The sequence below is a fragment of the Salvia miltiorrhiza genome, unplaced genomic scaffold (genome assembly GCF_028751815.1).
Source record: "Salvia miltiorrhiza cultivar Shanhuang (shh) unplaced genomic scaffold, IMPLAD_Smil_shh original_scaffold_293, whole genome shotgun sequence".
Taxonomy (NCBI): Eukaryota; Viridiplantae; Streptophyta; class Magnoliopsida; order Lamiales; family Lamiaceae; genus Salvia; species Salvia miltiorrhiza.
The window spans coordinates 89,719-110,245 of NW_026651522.1; the positions used below are offsets into that span (position 1 = coordinate 89,719).

The following is a 20,527-nucleotide window of genomic DNA, read 5'->3' on the forward strand; positions in this document are numbered from 1 at the left end:
AAAATTATTATCCACACATATATTATGTGTGGTTTAAAAAAATTAATAGAGGGTGCACACCAAATATAGAAATAAACTTCATTAAATAAGAGTTTTCTCTCTCCATCTTTTCTCTCCATTTTTTTATCCCTTCTCCTATCAATTTTTTACTATTTTGTTCTCTTTTTTATTTATAATTTTAATTCTTTTCTAAACATCGTCAAATTTATTTTATGAAAAAACATTCAATGTGAATCTTAATTTAAGTTCGGCAGAAGATCTTTAATATGGTATAAAAACCATTAAAAATGAATTTAAAACGAATAGGTTATTAAAATTTTAAAATACTTTATTTTCTTTTTCTTTATTAAAATTTCACAACTTTTTGTTTATGTTTATGTATGAAAAATATTTATTTATTATTATTATTATTATTATGTGAAATTCTCTATAATAATAACGTGTAATATTAATATTCATTATCAAATAATTTAAAATAATTTAATAACTATAATTATTATTACAATTTATACATAATTGAAAATTGCATTTATAAATTTAAACATATTTTGCATTTGTTATATTTTGTTTCTGTTTAATATTTATATTTATTTATTTAAACATATCGTTTAATTCAAGGGCAAAAGTGCAGATTGGTCCCTCCACTCGACCCCCCTAGAGCGTTGAGCCCCCCATACTCGGTCAAGGCGCGTTGACCTCCCTGAACTCCCGAGAAAAAGGTGCAACTAAACCCACGAGTTTAACTGTGGTTTAACGCCATTAAACGTTTTTTTTTTTGTTTTTTTTTTTTGGTCATCTTCTCCGGCTGGATTCCTTCAATTTTCCGGCGACATTCATCTGTCGAAAGGGGAAATCTTGCTGGCGCCACTTCTTCTCCAACGAGCGCCCCACCCCAACCAAATATGAGGCGTAACCGGAGCAGATCTGCAGCGACGACTCCTCCTTGGCCATCCGCTGTCAGAACGCGAGAGAGGGATGAGGGGGAGGCGAGCGGCGGCGGTGCTCCATCCTTGGTCGTCCGTTGTCGGAGATGCGAGAGAGAGAGAGAGAGAGAAAAAACAGATCTGCTGCCGAAAACACGAGAGAGGGATGAGGGGAAGGCGAGCGGCGGCGCTCCATCCTTGGCCGTCCGGCGTTGTCGGAGATGATAGAGAGAAAGGTTTGACAGATCTATTGTCGGAAACGCGAGAAAGGGATAAGGGGGAGGCGAGCGGCGACAACGCTCCATCCTTGGTCGTCTGCTGTCAGAGATCCGAGAGAGAGAGAGAGGGAAGACAGATCCGTTGCCGGAAACGCGAGAGAGGGATGAGGGGGAGGCGAGCGGCAGCGCTCCATCCTTGGCCGTCCGAGCCAGTGGTTCTCGCCGGAAAATTGAAGGAATCCAGCCAGAGAAGATGACCAGAAAATAATAAATAAATAAAAAGCGCCGTCGTTAAACTCGTGGGTTTAGTTGCACTTTTTTTCTCGGGAGTTCAGGGAGGTCAACGCGCCTTGACCGAGTATGAGGGGTTCAACACTCTAGGGGGCGAATTTAGGGACCAATCTGCAGCTTTGTCCTTAATTCAATTTTACCATGCATCGCACGAACGTACTAATTCTTATTTAATATGTGAATGGACTATTATTCTCTGTCATTTCATTTGATTGTATAAATTTACGGTGAATTCATACCTTATTGAATAAATCTAGTATATAAGTTTTACATTATTGTAAATTTTATTTCTTTGAATACAATTAATTTCACTAAAAACAATAACTTTATACATTTAATATAGTGTTCTTCCTTTCACAATTATAATTCCTCTATCACAATAATAATCAACCCTTATTGTCCAGAATTTAACACACCAACTGTCTCATTTAATAACTCGTCTCTTCCTCCAGCCAGACTGTCTCAAGCGTGAATAATTCCAAAAAAATAACTATAAAAAAATGAGAAAGCCAATTTCAAATATTAAATATTTCTATGTTTTTTGGGGAATGAATAAAATACTAAATTGAAAAGGGGCTTTTGCTGTGCTTGTAAACGCCGATGATTCTCTGTGTATATATATAAAAATAGAAAATATTAAGCTTGAGATTAGTGTAAGTGTGTAACAAGGCCGGCAGATGTAAAATTAATTAGAATATATACAACAAAGCAAAACGACACTACGTATTCCAATTATATAGATTTTTGTTTTTGTTTGAGAAATTACAAGAAATATTTATTATATAATCAAATAAGTCATTGGTATGCAAACGAGACTATATTACTCACACAAAGGTGAGAAAATTACACTGCATGCAGGTGATGAGTGCTCTCTACACCACACATATGTGAAAAAATAGCCGCACGAAAGCGGGACTACTATCCACATAAATGTGATAAAACTACATCAGCCTAAAATCAACCCGATGAAAGGGAGTAGCTACTGTAGTCTTCAATAATTTTGGTAAATACCGTAAAATAATTTTGGTATATACCAAAACTACATCAGCCATAAATGTGAGAAAACTACTATAATACAAATGGAAGGAAAAATCTTCAATATATATTTCAAAAGTAGCATTGAATAATTTAAAATTAATTTCTCTTTCTATGCAATCAAAATATCAAATTGTATGTGCCACAGATTATCGCGAACGTTGAAAATTCTACGACATGCACCATATTTTATATATCAGCCTAAAATCAACCCGATGAAAGGGAGTAGCTACTGTAGTCTAGCTATAAACCCGTATATGCACAATTTAGGCCGCCTATTAGAGCATTTTCAATGTTATCTCTTCATCTTCAATTTTTTGTTGATGGCATCGCAAACACATTCTGAATGATAATTCTTCTACTCGTTGAAAATGCTCTTAATTATGATTAGATCAAACGTTCATGGACAAAAATTATATGCGTGATTTAGGAATATAATATTTCGACTCAAGACTATATTTAATCTTTATTAATTGAGATTTTGACAAATAAAATAACGAAATATTTAAAAATTGGATTTTTAATGTGATTTTTGAAGTGTGGTGAATTAAATTATCATCTTTTTAGTTTTTGCAATTTCGTCTCCTAAATTTTTTTGATCGTCGAATTATTGAGTTGAAGTTTACGTGAATTAGTTCGCCACGTAATATTCATGTTACAACGTCGTTTGCAGTAAAAATGCTAAATATTAGAGATTATAGTGCTGATACAGAATACAATCTCTTAATAATTTGAGGAAAATTTTAATTAAAATTATATGAAATGACATTATTTAGGTCTCACAAAAACGCCGTCGTCTTTACTAATTCACATAAGCTCTTACTTAACAAAAAAAGTTAGAGGGACGAAATTGCAAAAATTGAAAAAATGGCGATTTAATTCTGCACATTTCAAAAGTGAAGTTAAGATTACAATTTCAAAATAATTGTTGATTTTATTTGCTAAAACCCCTTATTAATTTGTTCTTTCTTTTGGATTTTCTTGATTAACAAATATTTGCCATTTTCCCATCATTTTATTCTAACTCAAGGCAAAAAAGACATTTTACTTAACTTTTTTTTCACTCTAACTTACTCTAACTTATTCTTTTGGATTTTCTTGATTAACAAATATTTGCCATTTCCACCATTTTACTCTAACTCAAAGGCAAAAAAATCATTTTACTCTAACTTGTGGTTAGATATACATACCGATGTCTAAAAATAGTCCTGTGTAATTTTTGTATAGAGGTTACAAAATCATAAAAAGCCAAAAAATGAAGAAAACTAGTAGTATAATAATCCAACAGATCGAAATGGTCTAAAATCGCGGGCTATATCAAGTCATAGTATTAATCGATATTTGACCTGGCTCAGATATTTTACTACTATTATTGAAGTAAATGTGAATTTAGAAGCTAGAATTCTAGTTCAGCGTTAGAGGCACTCTTACTTTTATTTTTTATTTTGACATGGGGGAGAAAGAGCGATGGGATTTGACCCTAGACTTCATTGTTTGTAGATGAGATTTCTCATCGCTTGATGTTTTCTTGGAGACTTTTTCAAAGGATTTTGAACCCGCGACTTCCCAAGTGCACGGCAGGTTCAACCACTTGCCGCCGGTATTTACGCCGTAGATTTAAAAGTAACGGGTCGGCCGCTCGGTCGTCGGAAAGCCGCCGGTAATCGCCGGCGGCGGAGCTGCCGCCGGTAAATCTCGTTGGTAAAACGGTGTTTTTTTGTAGTGTGATAGTATTTTACTATTTTATATATCATCGATTTAGAATTTATTCAAAAGCAAGTAAATCAAAATACATATCTATACCCCCTCTAAAAAAACACATATCTATGCTATATTAAAAAGACAACTTTCAATTTGAAATCAATTTTAAAATTAAGTGGCAATTTTATAGTTATAATAAAATAAAAAAATTATTTTGTAAATTATGTTTTTCTTTTTAATTTTTTTCTTATCTTTTTTTAATTTTTGGTTTTATTTCTTTCTATAATTATGAAATTCGACTAATTATAAAATATTTAATATGCATACCAAATTAAAGATCACGACAAGAGCTTTAATTTGATAGTACTCCATTTTATGTAAATATTTGATTTAATGTAAAAGTATATTTATTTAAAGATTAAATTTTAAAACATTCTCTCCCCTTTCTCCGCTTTTTTTGAATAAATTTATTTTTCATTTCTTTTCTATTTTTTTAAATTTTCACTTTTAGTTTTTAAACTTATATCTTTTTTGTCTTTTTATAATATCGATTTTTATTATTGTGAATTTTTCTTAATTTTTCTATTTTTTTTAATATTCAACTCAAATATATTTAATTAAAAATATTTTTTATAATATTTATAAATATGATAATTGAGTTGATATCAATTTATATAAATATAGAATATAAAAATATTTTCCGTGCATTGACGGATGCAAATAGTGTTGCCATGGGCTAATCGGAACCGTCGGTTTTGGCCCGGACCGTTGACCGCGGGCCGGTGTCGAACCAGAACCGGTTACAGCCAAGGGCCGATACCAGACCTCCATTTTCTGAACCGCAGCTCGTCGGTTCAGCCCGTGAACCGGCGGACCGCGCACATAGATTTATTTCTTCCTAATAAGGTACTTAATTTCTTCTTTTTTTAAAACCATCATTAAATTCCCCATTTCAATTCATTTTTCATTTTTTTCAATTTAATTTTATATGTAATTATTAATTAAGATTTATTCTATCCAAATAATGTACTTAATTATTTTTTTATCATTTAATTTTACTTTTATTAATGTATCATTCGTTATTAGGGTATATAATTGTTTGAATAAAAGTTAAACTATAATTCATAGTATTACACTTCTAAATTTTATATTTAAAAAAATTATTAAAATAATAAATAAAATAGTGGACAACTCAAAGAATTTTATACATTTTACAATATTTTAGATTTTAAATAGTTACTTTAATATCAGGAATTTTTAACACTTGTAAGTTATTATATTTTTAACACTTGTAAATTATTATATTATTTAAGATTTTAAGTTGCTTATTTTCAAAATTATTTAAGTTGAGTAATTTCAAAATTTAAAAAACACATATATTTATAAGTTATTATATTATTTAAGTTGAGTAATTTAAAAAAAAAATTCAACACTTATAAAGTAAAAATTTGAAATTTCAACACAAATAATTTAATTTCATAAAAAAAATATAGAATTAAAAAAAACGGAACCCGACGGTTTCGGCCTGGAACCGGCGGTTTCAGGCCCGAAAACCGGCCCTTCAGTAGAACGATTGGACCGGTTACAGTTCAAAATTTTTTCGACTCTGAACCGCAATACTAGGTGCAAATGCTAGTACAACTAAAAACATAACATCGACCCACAAATAAATAAAATAGAGATTCGAGTATTTTCTTTTACCAACTTTGGAAAAATCAATTCGTAATTGAGCAGGCTCACTCTTTGTATGTCCGAACTTCTATGTATCAATAACAGCAGTTATTTTACATTAAACTAATTTTATATATTATCTACTTACAATTGAATACATTAATATCGTCGACTATTAGTATTTATTCTATTGAACTGATTAATTATTTGATTGATATATTTTTGTAGTACTAAATTTGATGTATTATTAAATTTTATCTGTTAAGTAATAGTAGTATATTAATACCCTTTAGAAAAAGGTAATAGTATATTAATATATACAGATTATCTTAATATTTAAATATGATTTCTATTACAATTTACATCCCTCATCATTATGGCGTGTGACTCTAGTTTTCCCTAATGTTGAATTGAAAATACATATAATCCCATTTTAAGATTAATAACATTGATAAATTGATCCCATTAGCTGAAAATGGGTGTTTATAATAATTTATAATAAGCTAATTAGGACCTTTTCGAGAACTTAAATCTTCACATATAAAAGTAGGGGTGAGCATCGGTTCGGTTTGGTGCAAAACCGAACCAAAAATTCAAAACCGAAAACCGAACCGATGCCTAAAATCGGCACCGAACCGCACCAATTGTATGTTCCAAACCGAACCAAAACCGAACCGGCAAAACCGTCGGTTTCGGTTCGGTTTACCAAACCCAACATTTCTCGATCTGAATGTTTTAGACCACAAATCGGAATTGTGCGTACTTATACCCCAACACCCAATAAAGTACATAAATAATGTTTTAGACCACAAATCGGAATGTTATAGCTACTCCCCTGCTTTTTATAACAATAGGATTAACATTTCTCGATCTGAGACAGGATTGATATTACAAATTATCTCGACAATTCAATGTTATTTGACAAAACTTGAAGAAGAGAAACCATGAACAACATATGCAATTATCTCTAGCTATGGAAGCCCAATTCATCACCAGCAAATACTACTTCGTTTTCGCATCAATGATCACGTAGATCACTCAGACAACCAATTAGTAGTCATTTTGTTATAATAAAACCAAACACGAGAAACATATGCACACATACAGTCAATACATATGCGTACATGAGAGCGAGATCTAATCAGAAAGTTTGGTGAAAAAGAGCAGCAAAAGTTGCTTATGATGCCGCTGTGTCGACTGGAAGAGGGACTCTGGGCAGTCGACTGGGCTGCCGCCAGAAGAGGGACGTCGTTGTTGCCGCTGGAAATTGGAAGCCGAGCCGCGGTGACTCGGACTGGCAGAGGCAGGCGAGTCGCGGAACGGCGGAACTCGGAAGGTCTGGACTGGAGTTGGCGACGCGGACGGCTGGTCTGGGCTGGAGTTGGCGACGCGGACGGCTGGTCTGAGCTGGAGTCGGCGACGAGCAGACGGGCGGACGACGGGCTGGAAGCGAAACTTGGAAATTGGAGATTGGAGAGAGGAGCGGCGCTGCTCGCTAGAGTAGAATGGGAGTCAGATTTTCAAATTCACTTAGGGTTTCTTTAGTCTATCCCCACTTACGCCATGTCTTGTTTCAAAATCCCGTACGGCATATGTGATGATATTGAACGGATTTGTGGAAAATTCTGGTGGGGTGAGAATGAGGAACGAAACTGCATGCATTGGTCTGGATGGAAGAAACTTTGTGAACCGAAGTCTGTTGGAGGTTTGGGCTTTAGAAAAATTTCTGATTTCAATCAGGCTCTTTTGGCGAAATAAATATGGAGGATTATCAAGCATCCCGATTCTTTCGTGGCCCGTATTCTTAAGCAAAGATATTTCAGGAATTCCGATGTTATGGAAGCCAAAATCACATCGAACTGCTCCTATTTGTGGCGTTCCTTATGCTGGGGTCGTGACCTTTTGCGACAAGGAATTAGGTGGAAGGTTGGCGATGGGAATCACATCCGTTCCTTTCAAGATATTTGGATCCCGGGGACCTTCGCAGCTGCACCAAACCTGATCTCTGCGTCCATGAACGACTCTAAGGTTGCTGACTTTATTGATGCTGGAAACGTTTGGAACGTGAGTTTGATTCGGGAAACTTTTCTTCCACACCATGCTAATGGTATCTTGTCTATTAAACTCAATGAAAGAAGAGGCGTGGACGACAGATTTTGGGGGTTCGACGAGAAAGGCAGGTACACCGTGAAGTCGGGATATTTATGCGCTGTTGGATTCTACTCACAGCATGAATCCACATCATCGCTTTCTTCACGTGCCTGGTGGAAAACCTTATGGGCTCTCAACCTCCCACCTAAAGTGAAACATTTTGCTCGGCGAGCTGTAAAGAACTTAATTGCTACTAACGCAAATTTGTTTCGCCACCATGTTCCAACAGATGGAATCTGCTCCTGGTGTCGTTTGGCTTGGGGTTCCACGACACACTGCTTGATTTTTTGTAACGAAGTCAGAGATCTTTGGAAAAGCACCGAGTTCTGGTTCGTGATTCGGCATCTTAGGAAGCTTTCTCTGGTTGATTTGTGTCATGCTATTCATGAGAATGGTGGACTGGAGCTTTTGGAGCGCTGGTTTATTCGGCTTTGGGAGGTTTGGCGTATCCTTTGTGAAGCTAAACATGGCTCCAAAGTTAAGGATGCCAAGGCCAGGGTTCATGGGACTGATCTTTTGTTGTTAAACTACCAAGAAGCTCGTCAAAAACTCACCATTGTGCAACGCATCCTCCCTCCCGAGGGAGAAAGTTTCTGGACTGCGCCCCACTTGGGTTTTTTGAGGGTTGATGTTGATGTCGCATGGCGTGATGAAGGGCAGCGCGTGGGAGTTGGTTTTGTGGTGCGTAATTCTTTGGGATCGATTGTCGCTGCTGTGAGCCGCCCCGCAGGGTATACCACTTCTGTTCTCATGGGCGAGTTACATGCCATGATGCTTGCCATCGGTTTTTGTTTTGAGAGCGACTTGGGACCGATTGTCATCTTCTCTGATTCCATTCTTGCTATCCACGTGCTTCACGATACATACAATGGATCTGAGTCCCTTAGTGATGAGCTTTGGGAAGTTTTTGAGCACGCCAAGAACTCTCTTGTCGTTGATTTCTTTCACATGAGGCGTTCCGCTAACACGGTCGCCCATGAATTAGCTTGTTTAGCTATTTCCTCTCAGAATGTAATGATCTGGAGAAATGACTTCCCGTCATGGCTCCTAGGTATTGCTCATTCCGATATATAATATATGAGTTTACCTCTAAAAAAAAAAATATTAGAAAATTAAATATATATTATAAAATATAAATATTTAATAAAATATTAATATTCGTCGGTTCGGTTCGATTTAAAACCGAACCAAAAACTCAGAACCGACACCGAACCGAAATTTTTCGGTTTTTAATTTTTGAAACCGAACCGAACCGACAACCAGTAGAATTGGAACCGAACCGCACCAACACGGTTCGGTTCGGTTCGGTTTTGACTGTCGGTTCGGTTTCTGCTCACCCCTATATAAAAGGTTAATTATAGAGTGTTAATGAGACCTAGCTAGTTCAAGTGACAAAATTGAGACATCCAAATGCTCTTTTTTGTGAGAGGTCTGGGTTCAATCTCGTAGAGGTCTCGCCTGCGTTTGAGTGACTTATTTGATTATATTTAGATACCTCTTGTAATTCTTCTAATTCAAAAATAATAGAAATGTATTTACTTATTTTTTTAAAGGGTTAATTATAGAGTTAATTGTTTGCAAATGCACGAAATATACCCAAACTTTATATGTTTACATATAATTAACCTTAATTATATAAATAAAGTTAACTAACATAGCTCCATCAGACTTAATTGAACTGGGTCGTCTACTGTAATATAGTTAATTACATTACTAATGGAATTTAATTTTCTAATTATTAATGATCACTCTTATATGACCAATCTTGTTTTTTTCAGTTGTTATACCACCAATCTTTAATACACTATACAGTATACAGTCGTTACAATAATCAAGAGACCTGCTATTTAAATAATTTTCCTTATTTCTAACACAATAAAAAAGAATAAAAAGTAAACCCATTGCATTACCACCACAATCTCATTTTTTTAGAACATATATTTTAGAATTTTTAATAAATTACTTTAGAAAATATTTATAATATTCATAATATTATTTCCCTCAGAAAAGAAAATAACAATATTATCACATTCATTCCATAAACACAGCGAAAGAAGCCCTAAAATTCTCAAAGACTCGTACAACTTCCAAGAAGAAATGTGGTAGTAACTTTTCCATGAGGTAAGTATTCGACGGCATGCGTGAGTTTGTTTATGACTTATTATTGTGGGCATCCGATATGACTTATTCATTGATTGGAATTTTGATTAATTCTAATTGGGGTACGTAACTAATTTGCAATTAATTTCTTAAGTGAACAAAGAGGAATTTTGTTGCAATACGGGCACATAAAAAATGATTCAACAGCTGTACGAATTATTGAAAACCAGTTTTAATATTAGCGTGTGCATATTGAGTTTAATAGTATATAGTTTGGTGGTGCGTCTAATATTCTCCATTTCATTTACATGCTTCTTCAAACAACCCGTGCCGCGTAAGCTGTCAGCGTTCCTTTTCGCTTTCCCAAATTTCAAGTGATGCGCCCTGTTGCAGACTACAAATACCCAAAATAAGCCACGCAGAGTAGAAGAGAGAGAGAGAAAAGCCCGAGCCATAGCCCGTTTCAACGACAGGTTAAACCGTTGCGCACGTGCTTACATTTCCCCGAGTTAACCACCACCGGCGAAAAGGTAATCCCCCGACGAAGGGTAGAATCGGAAATTCAACCACTGTGGATGGCCCCTCCACGCAAGCCCAGACGGTTAACAACTTCCGGCCGGTCGTCGCTCATCGGCTCCCTGCGAGGCTTCACGCTCTCCGGCGTGCGTGTCAACAAGGAGGACCTCCAGAAGAAAATCACCTTCCCAGAGTACCTCCGCCGCGCCATCACGGAGGCGATCCGGGCCAAGGACGCCGCCGCCGCAGCCGTGCTCCAGCACTACGAGTCGGCGCGTGGCGATGGCGCGCCGCCGGCGGAGTGGCCGGTTGTGGTGTTCATCAATTCAAAGAGCGGCGGCCGGCACGGGCCAAAACTCAAGGCCCGGCTCCAGGAACTCATGGGTGAAGAACAGGTAAAATTTTGACTGCAGTTTGTTACGTGCACGAGCGCGTGAGAACGCGTGCGCCATAATATCTGGAGTAGATACGCTCAATTATATGCGTCAGTATCACTACATTTGTGTGCGTTGTTGCACTTAATTTATTAATTGCAGTGTGTTTGAGATGTTTCCTCTTTATTTTTTCTTGTTTTGTTATTATCATTTCTTTGTGATCATGCCTTTTTTGTTTTAGGTTGATTTTGTGTGACTGCGTTTTTCATTTGGAAATTGCACTTCCATACCTGATTTTTTTCTTTCAGATTTGTTGATTTCCTATTTTAAGAACTTATACCTAGTCATCTTCTCGATCTTATTTTTTCTATTTTAATTTATTAATATTTAATATTATTGTCTGTTCTTAAAGAGAGAAACTTTTTACAATGAAATTCATACAATAAACCATTTTCCGTATATAGACGAATTTGTTGGAGCAAGTAAATTGTCTTTAATCACGTAAGGTTCTCATTAGAAAACTGGGAATAAATAATGAAGCTATTCATATTATATTAAATAATTTACATTATTGCATACCTTACAATTTTACGTGTTTTCTACCTATTCCTTTTCTTTTTCCACTTCACAATTAAAATCTGAAATTCCAATTGAGGTTTTTATTTCAAAAAAAGGAAGAGCAATAAATTTTCCCTTTAAAAAATCAATCTTTTGAGTTTCATGCACAAATATAGGTTTTTGATAATAGTATCTCAAAATTGGTTATAAGTTCCGCAGAATACTGAATACTGCTCTAGTTATTCTATTTTAGAATTCTCTTTTTATTGCTTGTGAGATTTCCTGTGAAGGTTTATCTGAGGCCTTGAAGAAAAGGTCGTCATTATTCTAGTCACGTTTTTAGTTAGTTCATTTTTTTATGCTACGCGCTTTATGTCATTCTCCTTTCAATGTTCTTATCAAATATATTTACATCAGACTACAAAAATAGCATCTTTTAGATAGCAGACATTGTTTGGTTATTGATTTCGAGTTTGTAAGTTCAATCTAAACTTTACTAAATATTGTGGTAGTTTGCATTTTTGGATGGGTGGTGAAATCGATAGCTGCATTGAACTCTTGCCTCTCAACCTCTGTTTCTCATATAATATTTCCTTTAACTGTCGATAGCCTTGTTTATATCCATTGTATGTAGGCTTTCTGCATATTATGGACTGCATATAGCTAGCACTTCGTGAAATTGATGAAATGTTACTGTGATGGTTGCTTTATAGATTGCTTGAAAGCATATATTTAAGTACCACATTCACAACATTTCGTCCATAATCCTTTATACTGTTGATATGTCAACTTGAATACAAATATGTTTAAAATGGTGTCTTTAAACATAAATTCAATCAACAGTTAAATTTGAATTGTTATTGTATAAACATCGTTATAGTATCACATGTCAGCCTTGTAAAATGCAGAATGGTCAAGTGCACTGCCAGTTTTTAGTTCGGTACTCATCCTGTTTATATTATGCAACTAATTGTCTAATTCTAGTTCGCAATGCTTTTGGCCCTGTTAAATCCTACCAGGTTTTTGACCTTTCAGAGGTGAAGCCTCATGAATTTGTTCAGTATGGATTGTCTTGCCTGGAGAATTTCGCTAATCTTGGAGACAACTGCGCAAAAGCAACTCGTGAGAAACTTAAGATTGTGGTATGAATCTTTTTCTAGCTTTCCAACTTCAGATTACTGCTCACCCTTCCGCAGATATCATTGTTATGGATGAGTTATGGTCAACTTAGATATAAGATCTTAATGTATACAGGTGGCAGGAGGTGATGGCACTGTTGGCTGGGTTCTCGGGTGCCTTGGGGAGCTCAACAAACAGGGCAGACTTCCTATTCCGCCAACTGCAGTTATTCCACTTGGTACTGGAAATGACTTATCAAGGAGTTTTGGTTGGGTATGCTTTCATATGTGCCCATGTTCACATTTCCTTTCTGCCAAGCTAGTCTCCTAAAAATCCTTATAAATCGTCAAAATTTCATTTTGCAGGGTGGCTCATTCCCTTTTAATTGGAAATCATCAGTTAAAAGAACCCTTGAAAAGGTCGCCCATGGTCCTACTGCTCGTCTTGACAGGTGACCTCTTGGTTTGTTAACTTCAATGATCTTTCATATCATGGGGGTGGCACTGATTTTTGTTGAAATAATTATATGGTGGAGTTGATTTCTTAAATGTTTATATGTGTGTGCTTGTCCCCGACTAGATTTGGTCAGGAGAGGGATGTGATGTGATGGATTCAGTAGGTCGCAGTTAGAGAAGGCAAAAGGCTTCACTTATCCATTCTATACTGGCATTCATGTGATGATAATTTACTTATTTATTTATTGATTGGTCTAGAAACACAACTGGAAGCTTAATATAGAGGTTTCTAGTTTAGCTATGCAAAACATTTTTATGATTGATGGATATGTAATTTTGATAGCAATCTCTGAAGTCTGAACAAATCCAAAATGCAAAATTATTTCAAAGCTGCAAAGGGAAATTACATGATCCAGAAAACTGGGATGTAAAAATAAAGCATCGACACATCTTAGTTGGTGGCAATGTGAATTTGATGAAAATAACCAATAAGACGCTATTCATTTGTCAATATTGGTGTTGAATAAGGATTATCTCTACACTTTGTGGTACATCTGAAGATGTTGAGTTCTGATGTCTCGTGAAGAAAAGGTTTTTAACATCTCAAAAACCTCTTTCATGTGCCAACTTTGACAGAATAACATTTTTCCGCAGAAAAAAGATTGATTAAACAAACATAAGTATTCCCTCTATAAAAAAACAAAAAACAAAAAATAAGTAATCAATATATTTGTTATGAATTTTAATGTTCTTTTCTTTTTTAGAAGTGCACTGCCTTGATAATATCATGAAATGCACCTTAATTTGCAGTTGGCAGGTCTTAATATCAATGCCAGCTGGGGAAGAGTTGGAGCTACCTTATTCTCTGAAGGCTGCAGAAGAAACGCCTCTTGATCAGGTTTGTAGTTAACTAATCTTTATTTCCTTTCAGGAGTATCTATTCATTTTTACTCAATCACGGGGGCTTATAATTTTCGACTCATGCCTTTTTCTTTGGATTTGTCATTGTTTAATTGCTTGCTAATCTTGAAAGTGTGTGACTGTTAATAGCCAACAAGTTCCTAAAATTAGGTAAACTATTTGCATAACTGATTTCGATGATGTTCTTAAGCTAAGATCTCTTCTACTGACCTAAGTATCCTTACATTTTAGTTTTCATGCCTCATTCTTACGGAATATTCACTGCTAGACTTGTCACGTGTCTTGTTTATGCATATTTCTGTTTCAATGTTTGAGCATCTCAATGACTTGGGTGCTTATGCAGGAACTGGAAGTTGAAGGGGAGCTTCCAGAGAAGGTTTCTTGTTATCAAGGAGTATTTTATAATTATTTCAGCATAGGTTTGTATTTGAATGCTAAATTCTTTCTCTTTAATATGTTTATTACTACTCTCTTTGATGAAATACTTTGTGTGTTTATGAAGGTATGGATGCCCAAGTTGCTTATGGTTTCCACCATTTACGCAATGAAAAACCTTACCTTGCTCAGGGTCCCATTTCAAATAAGGTAAAGATCATTCCTCCAATTCCTAACACTGATTTGATCCACAGATTGCATGAAATTCTGATATTATGATCCCACATCAAGATCCTTGGTCTTCAATAGGATGCTTTTGTTTCCTTACATATTCCCTTTTTAGCATTCCTGATTTGCTCCCTGTCAAAAGTAGCTTTGGATTTAATATACTATTTAAATATGCTGAGAATACATATTTCTTTTTAACTAAAAAATAATATTCCATTTCACTGTACTATGTCTAATTTTTATAGTTCCTGAATTTTGTTCTTATTATTCATAATCTGGAAATATATGCTTGTGAGTGCATATATTGGTTAGGTACCAGATTGTTTAAAAATATTAAAAACCTAATCATTTCCTTTCTCATTGTTTTAAGTTTGTAAATTACATGGAATCAGCGTCAATCAGCCACAGATATTAGTTTAGTACTCAAGGCTTTGAGTTTATTTATACGCTTACTAAAATCCATATATGTGGTGCAACATCTTATGCTGCTTAATGCAATTTTCCATGAATTTTGTGCAAAGATTATTTCTGTAATTTCATAATTCAAAATTGTGCCTCTCTAATGCAGATGATATACTCTGGATACAGTTGCCAGCAAGGGTGGTTCTGCACACCATGCAGCAGTTATCCAGGTTTAAGGTTGGTTTTGACTCACATTCTTGAAACTGACCATTCAACATTACTTTTCAAGTCCCTTTTGGAATATGTTCCTGATTTGTCACGGTAGCAAACATGCTGACCAGTTAACTACAGGATTGTCAGTCCTTGCACAAAGTGCCCCCCCTTTTTGAATCATTGAAATCTCATCTGAGAGCTCTTTATCAGCAGTTGTTTCATTGCATAAAAAACTTACTCCTTCCGTCCCACTTCAAATGACCCAATTTCTATTTTGGGTTGTCCCACTTCAAATGACCCAACTCAAATTTAGAAATAAAATTAGGCATTTAACTCTACTTTTTGGGTTGTCCCACCACCACTTTACAACACCTTTATCACACATTTCTTAATCTCCGTGCCCAATTTTTTTGGGTCATTTGAAGCGGGACGGAGGGAGTAATTCCTAATATGTTTACAAGTTCGCTTCTGTCTGTCTTTTTCGAGTAACCTTCACATTGTTTTGTTCAGTCCTGAGATAATAAAATAAGACAATCATTATCAATCTGCTTTTCACATTGTTGTCCAGGTCTTTGAAGAACATCTTGAGGATTTACATTAAGAAGGTGAATCATTTGAAGTGGGAGCAAATCCCAGTCCCATCGAGGTTGGTCTAATCATTGGTACTTGCAGCGAATTAAGTTGTATAATCATGAATGGAGTGCTCTATGCAGTTTTCTAATTATTTTGTACTAGATATGATTAGGACACATTATACTGTGACTAACCCAACTCTCATGTATCTTCCAGTGTGAGATCTATTGTTGTTCTTAATCTTCCTAGCTATGGAAGTGGAAGAAATCCCTGGGGCAAGCTAAAACCAGATTATCTAGAGAAGGTACTTAAATTGTCCACAACTTCAGCTGTTTATAAAGATACCATTAATAAGTTCTGTTTTGTGTTCAAGCAAAGTACATATTGTGGCTTTCTTGAGTGCATGATTAGCTTTATTAGATTGTATCTGAGGACCTAATGGCATCGTTAATTTCACAAGACTTTTCTAGAAATTTGTTTCCTATAATAGAGGCCAAGCTGGGCCATTCTGCCTTCTCTGTGTTAAATTTAATTCTTTTGGCCCTACAGCGAGCTTACAATGGCTGCTTTATGTTTTCGTCTTTTACCTTAGAAAAGGGAATTGTTTTGTGGAGCACTTTTAGATGTCACATTTCCTCCTATTCAATGTCACATTATGTTCCTTTGAACTCTTCACTTTCAAAGGTAAATTTTAAAATAGCCATGAAGATATGAAATGGAGAGTTTTTTTTTTTTTTTTTTTTTTTTTTTAAAGAAACACCTGGATGGAGATTACAGTAAGGGGTTGCAACACTTGATAGGGAAAAAGCCCCTGCTCTTATCCTGTTCTTTTGTGAGATCAAAGTTCATATGGTTTTATATAATACATATTCTGGTGGCATCTTTTTCATCTCCACTGATGCCTATAAATGATCTCTACTGAAAATGCAAGAACTCTATTTTATATCAAATTGCTAATTATTTATCTCTTCACGTTTATTTTTCCTGTAAATTTTAATTGATCACTTGAGGAGGATTTTATGGTTTATAATCTGATGAATCTTTTATTCCTTTTCTCTTCTCTTTTTCTCGTTCTTCCTCCTTTCTGTTTTTCACAGAGGGGGTTTGTTCAGGCTCACCCTGATGATGGTTGTCTGGAAATTTTTGGTCTTAAACATGGATGGCATGCCTCGATGGTTATGGCTGAAGTAATATCTGCCAAACACATAGCCCAGGTATTATACTGTTTTTCCAGCTAGATTGAACAAAAATAACTAACTAATCTTGCTTGTTGGGTCGGTGAAAAGTGAAAACAGAGCACTTCTAATCTAATACCAGTTATGATGACAGAGTAATAATCTTTTTTTGTTCCACCTCTCAAAAGCAATTGTATATTTGGGGGGGGGGGGGGGACTTCACTACAAGTTTTGCACCCTGTATCTGTTTTTCTTGTTTTCTACTTTCTTCTTTTCTCCTCGTTGAACTTCTACTTGAATTTTTCCATCTCAAGATGTTCAAAACATCCATGTGGTATGGGCAAAATATAGGTAAAGGTGGCCTGAAGCTTCATATGTTTCCAAGTAACATCAAATGATTGATTATTTTCCCTGTCTTCTCTGTGGAAAGTCTGTAGACTAAATCTTAACACATAACATCAAACAATTTCGACAATTTCTGAATCTGAGGGTCGTCTTAGAGGTTGGGTTCACGAAACGTTTCTGCATTTGGCCTTACACGAGCTAGTGGTCTGATGACCTTTAGTAGGCCAATATCTTCATGTGACGTGAAGTTGTCTATTGCCACCTAAAGTGATTTTATGACAATCCAATGCACGCAAATTCCTATTTAAGGGAAGCAGGAAATTGTGGTACATATGAGAAGTTACTGCAATCTTTAGGCCTTTATCTAATGTCTTATAAATCTTGATAACTTGGTTTGTCCAAGCAGTCAAATTTGAATTATCAGTAAAAGATGTTGTATGCTTTTGATACTGCTCCAGGCTTCAGATATCCGGTTCGAGCTCAGAGGAGGAGAATGGAAGAAGTCATACCTACAAATGGATGGCGAACCATGGAAACAGCCCATGAACAAGGAGTTCTCAACATTTGTGGAAATCAAGAGAGTACCAAATCAATCCCTCATGGTCAGGGCAGAATAGGTTCGTGTAGAAGGCTGCTTAGTGCAGCATCAAGTCACAGTACATATCTCTGTTTTAGCTTTGCATATAATATATTCTTTAAGCCGAAATTCTGTAGACTCCCGAGTGATAGTAGATTGTGTAAAGTCGGTCACGATGTTGCTAATTCACAAGGATTGAATCTTAATGTAATGGGTTGGCTGTTGCTGCCAGTTTCAAGTTTTTTGCTGTGTGTCACTCCTAGTATGCTATAAGCATAAAGCTCTTGTTGCACTGCAATGTTTGAACAAAAGAATAATTTGGGTCCTTTAAAAATAGAGAAATTGTGCGTATATTTCCTTGTATGAAATGCAAATATATATATATATTTCTTGAAGATCCTTATTTGAAATGCAAATAGAAATATAATGTTGAACATATATATGTGTTGCCACTCATCCCTGATCAGTCACGGGATTCCTTGTCCTGTATTTTGACTCAGAAAGTTGTTATGTGGGGGGAGGTGGAGGAACACTGGCATTGGTGTGAGCCAATTCGTCAGTCCCAACTCCCAAGTGTTGCGTGGTATGAGTGAGTTTTTGTCCAATAGATGTGTTGAAGCAGAAGAGAGCAAACAACGCAGTAAGAAGGAATAATCCTGCAAATTCTTGGAGAGTAAGGCTGGAGGTCCCTTGCGAAATAACTGGCTGAATATGACAATGGATCTTGTGATGAATAGCCTGGCCCCAAGTTTCCTTTCCTTCTACTATACAAGTCATTATCGGACTTCAATATGGCTTTTGAGAAATGCCCAACTAAGGGAGACTCCGGTGGAAACGCCTGCAGATTAACATTCATCATAACATCTTCTTGTTTTGATTTCAAGGAAAAGATTTTTGGAATGCTTACAAATCCGAAACCATGGCTATTGTCCAAGAATTTTGTACTGAGATTTGTATCGATTCAATAAAAGCTTCATGTAAGGAATATGGCATCTATTCTTGCTTCCTTTACACTGCACATAGCGTCGTGGAATCCCTGGACAGATGAGTAGCTCCTCAGATTTGATTCACTGAAGGAACCCTCTTGGTAGCCCATATAGTAATCTTCAGAAAATGAAAATTTCAATTGATCAAGTGTTAGAATTGCCGATAAGTTAGCTGTGAAGCTCTGCATCAGTATGAACAGCCAGAACACAAGCACAATAACTGACCAGTTGTTGAGACCATATTCCCTGTCAAAAACGAGAGATGAAGACATAAAAGCAAAGCAACCTGCCATTTTAGAAAATAAGATAGAATGGTACTGTCTTGGAAGGCAAGATTTAGTATTGGAGAGCAGTATCCTTGATTTTCGAGTATGTGAGCAAGTATCCCCATCAACATAGTGGCTACAACAATTGCCACCCCATCTCAAGGGCAAATGGTTTCTTGTTTTTCACTACCAGAACAATCCCTGATTCTGAATATGGTGGCGAGAAATCCATATAATCTGCTCGTGGTGCCCAAATTGTAGTATCCGCCACAAATATCCTGTAATCACAAGGAACAAGCCAACTGAATGAGATTCATCAAAACAACGCTACTTGGTTTGAGCTCAACCAAAAATAGTTATTAAGTCGCGATTGCATTACCTTCAATTTGTTCTGGAGAATAATGTCGAAATCCAAAATTTGTCCTGTGCTAGAATTAATGCAACAAAATGTGTAGTTGACCGAGAAAGGCAACTGGATCAGTGCTTGGAGGAAGACATCTATTGCAAATCCAGTAGCCTGTGTTTCATTTCTTGCCAAATTATGATCAAGCGCGTTATTACCGGAGTCCATCTCCTTCATGATCAGTTGCAATCTCGTTTCATAATTTGAACGCGATGAGTAGAAATCGGAAGTCGGCATATCCATGCACAAGTTTACTAGAGTGTCGAAAGATGAGTTCTTGTCCAGAACTACCACCCGTAATGACTAGTATTTGCATTTGGTTTGAGTTCGAGTTCACCACATGAGCTTGAATATTGTTGATATGAAATATGTAGAGAAGAATAATGTGAAAAGGAGAAGAATGTGAGAAATTCATGATATTGGTAAGCTACATGATCACTTTCTACAGAAGCCACCAAAATCATGTGCTCTCATCCATTTATATTATATAACAATGTCTCCTCAATCAAGTAAGTCTCTCACTGGATTTTAAACAATGCTATATACGATGTGGACATTCCAAGAATGCTACCGCTAACAGGGTGATTAAGTCAATGCTGAGAAGGACTCTCTAATACTATGAAGAGAGAGAAAAAAATAAAGTATACGGCAGAATTAACATAAAGCATCCTTCTTGTGTAGTTGCAATCTTATTTGGTAATTTGAAGTCTGAAACTGCCATATCTATTCACTTCTAAAACCACCCTCATAATTCCACTCTTATGCTCTCAACACAACCGTAAATATACATATAACAAGAATGAAATTGGGAACATTAAGCATCGTGACTTTTCCTCTACTTAATAATTTGTCCTAGAATCAGAAAATCATATTGACCATAGCTTTCGACCACCAAGAATATTCAAATAAAATCTCTAGTCAGACTTCCAAATTTTTTTGGAAAATACTCAT

At 35.8% G+C, this 20,527-nt stretch overlaps 2 protein-coding genes across 3 annotated transcripts; one reads left to right on the top strand and one right to left on the bottom strand.

The window, feature by feature from the left end:
- The first annotated feature begins 10,314 nt into the window (after positions 1 to 10,314).
- On the top strand, positions 10,315 to 18,163 carry LOC131003905 (diacylglycerol kinase 3-like). Its single transcript, XM_057930475.1, has 12 exons — positions 10,315 to 11,001; positions 12,558 to 12,680; positions 12,793 to 12,930; positions 13,023 to 13,108; positions 13,923 to 14,010; positions 14,377 to 14,452; positions 14,536 to 14,618; positions 15,205 to 15,275; positions 15,820 to 15,897; positions 16,041 to 16,128; positions 16,922 to 17,038; positions 17,803 to 18,163. The coding sequence occupies exons 1-12, from the start codon at positions 10,666 to 10,668 to the stop codon at positions 17,959 to 17,961; spliced, it is 1,443 nt and encodes a 480-aa protein (XP_057786458.1). The 5' UTR covers positions 10,315 to 10,665; the 3' UTR covers positions 17,962 to 18,163.
- A 58-nt stretch (positions 18,164 to 18,221) lies between these two features.
- On the bottom strand, positions 18,222 to 20,076 carry LOC131003906 (uncharacterized). 2 transcript variants are annotated; one of them, XR_009094856.1, is made up of 3 exons: positions 19,553 to 20,032; positions 18,829 to 19,451; positions 18,222 to 18,759 (listed from the first exon to the last, which is right to left on the bottom strand). XR_009094856.1 is itself a non-coding variant. In XM_057930476.1 (2 exons), the coding sequence occupies exons 1-2, from the start codon at positions 19,817 to 19,819 to the stop codon at positions 19,332 to 19,334; spliced, it is 387 nt and encodes a 128-aa protein (XP_057786459.1). In that variant the 5' UTR covers positions 19,820 to 20,076; the 3' UTR covers positions 18,222 to 19,331. The 2 variants fall into 2 exon arrangements, 1 of the variants encoding a protein (XP_057786459.1); XM_057930476.1 differs by having other exon boundaries at positions 18,222 to 19,451; positions 19,553 to 20,076.
- Positions 20,077 to 20,527: the final 451 nt, after the last annotated feature.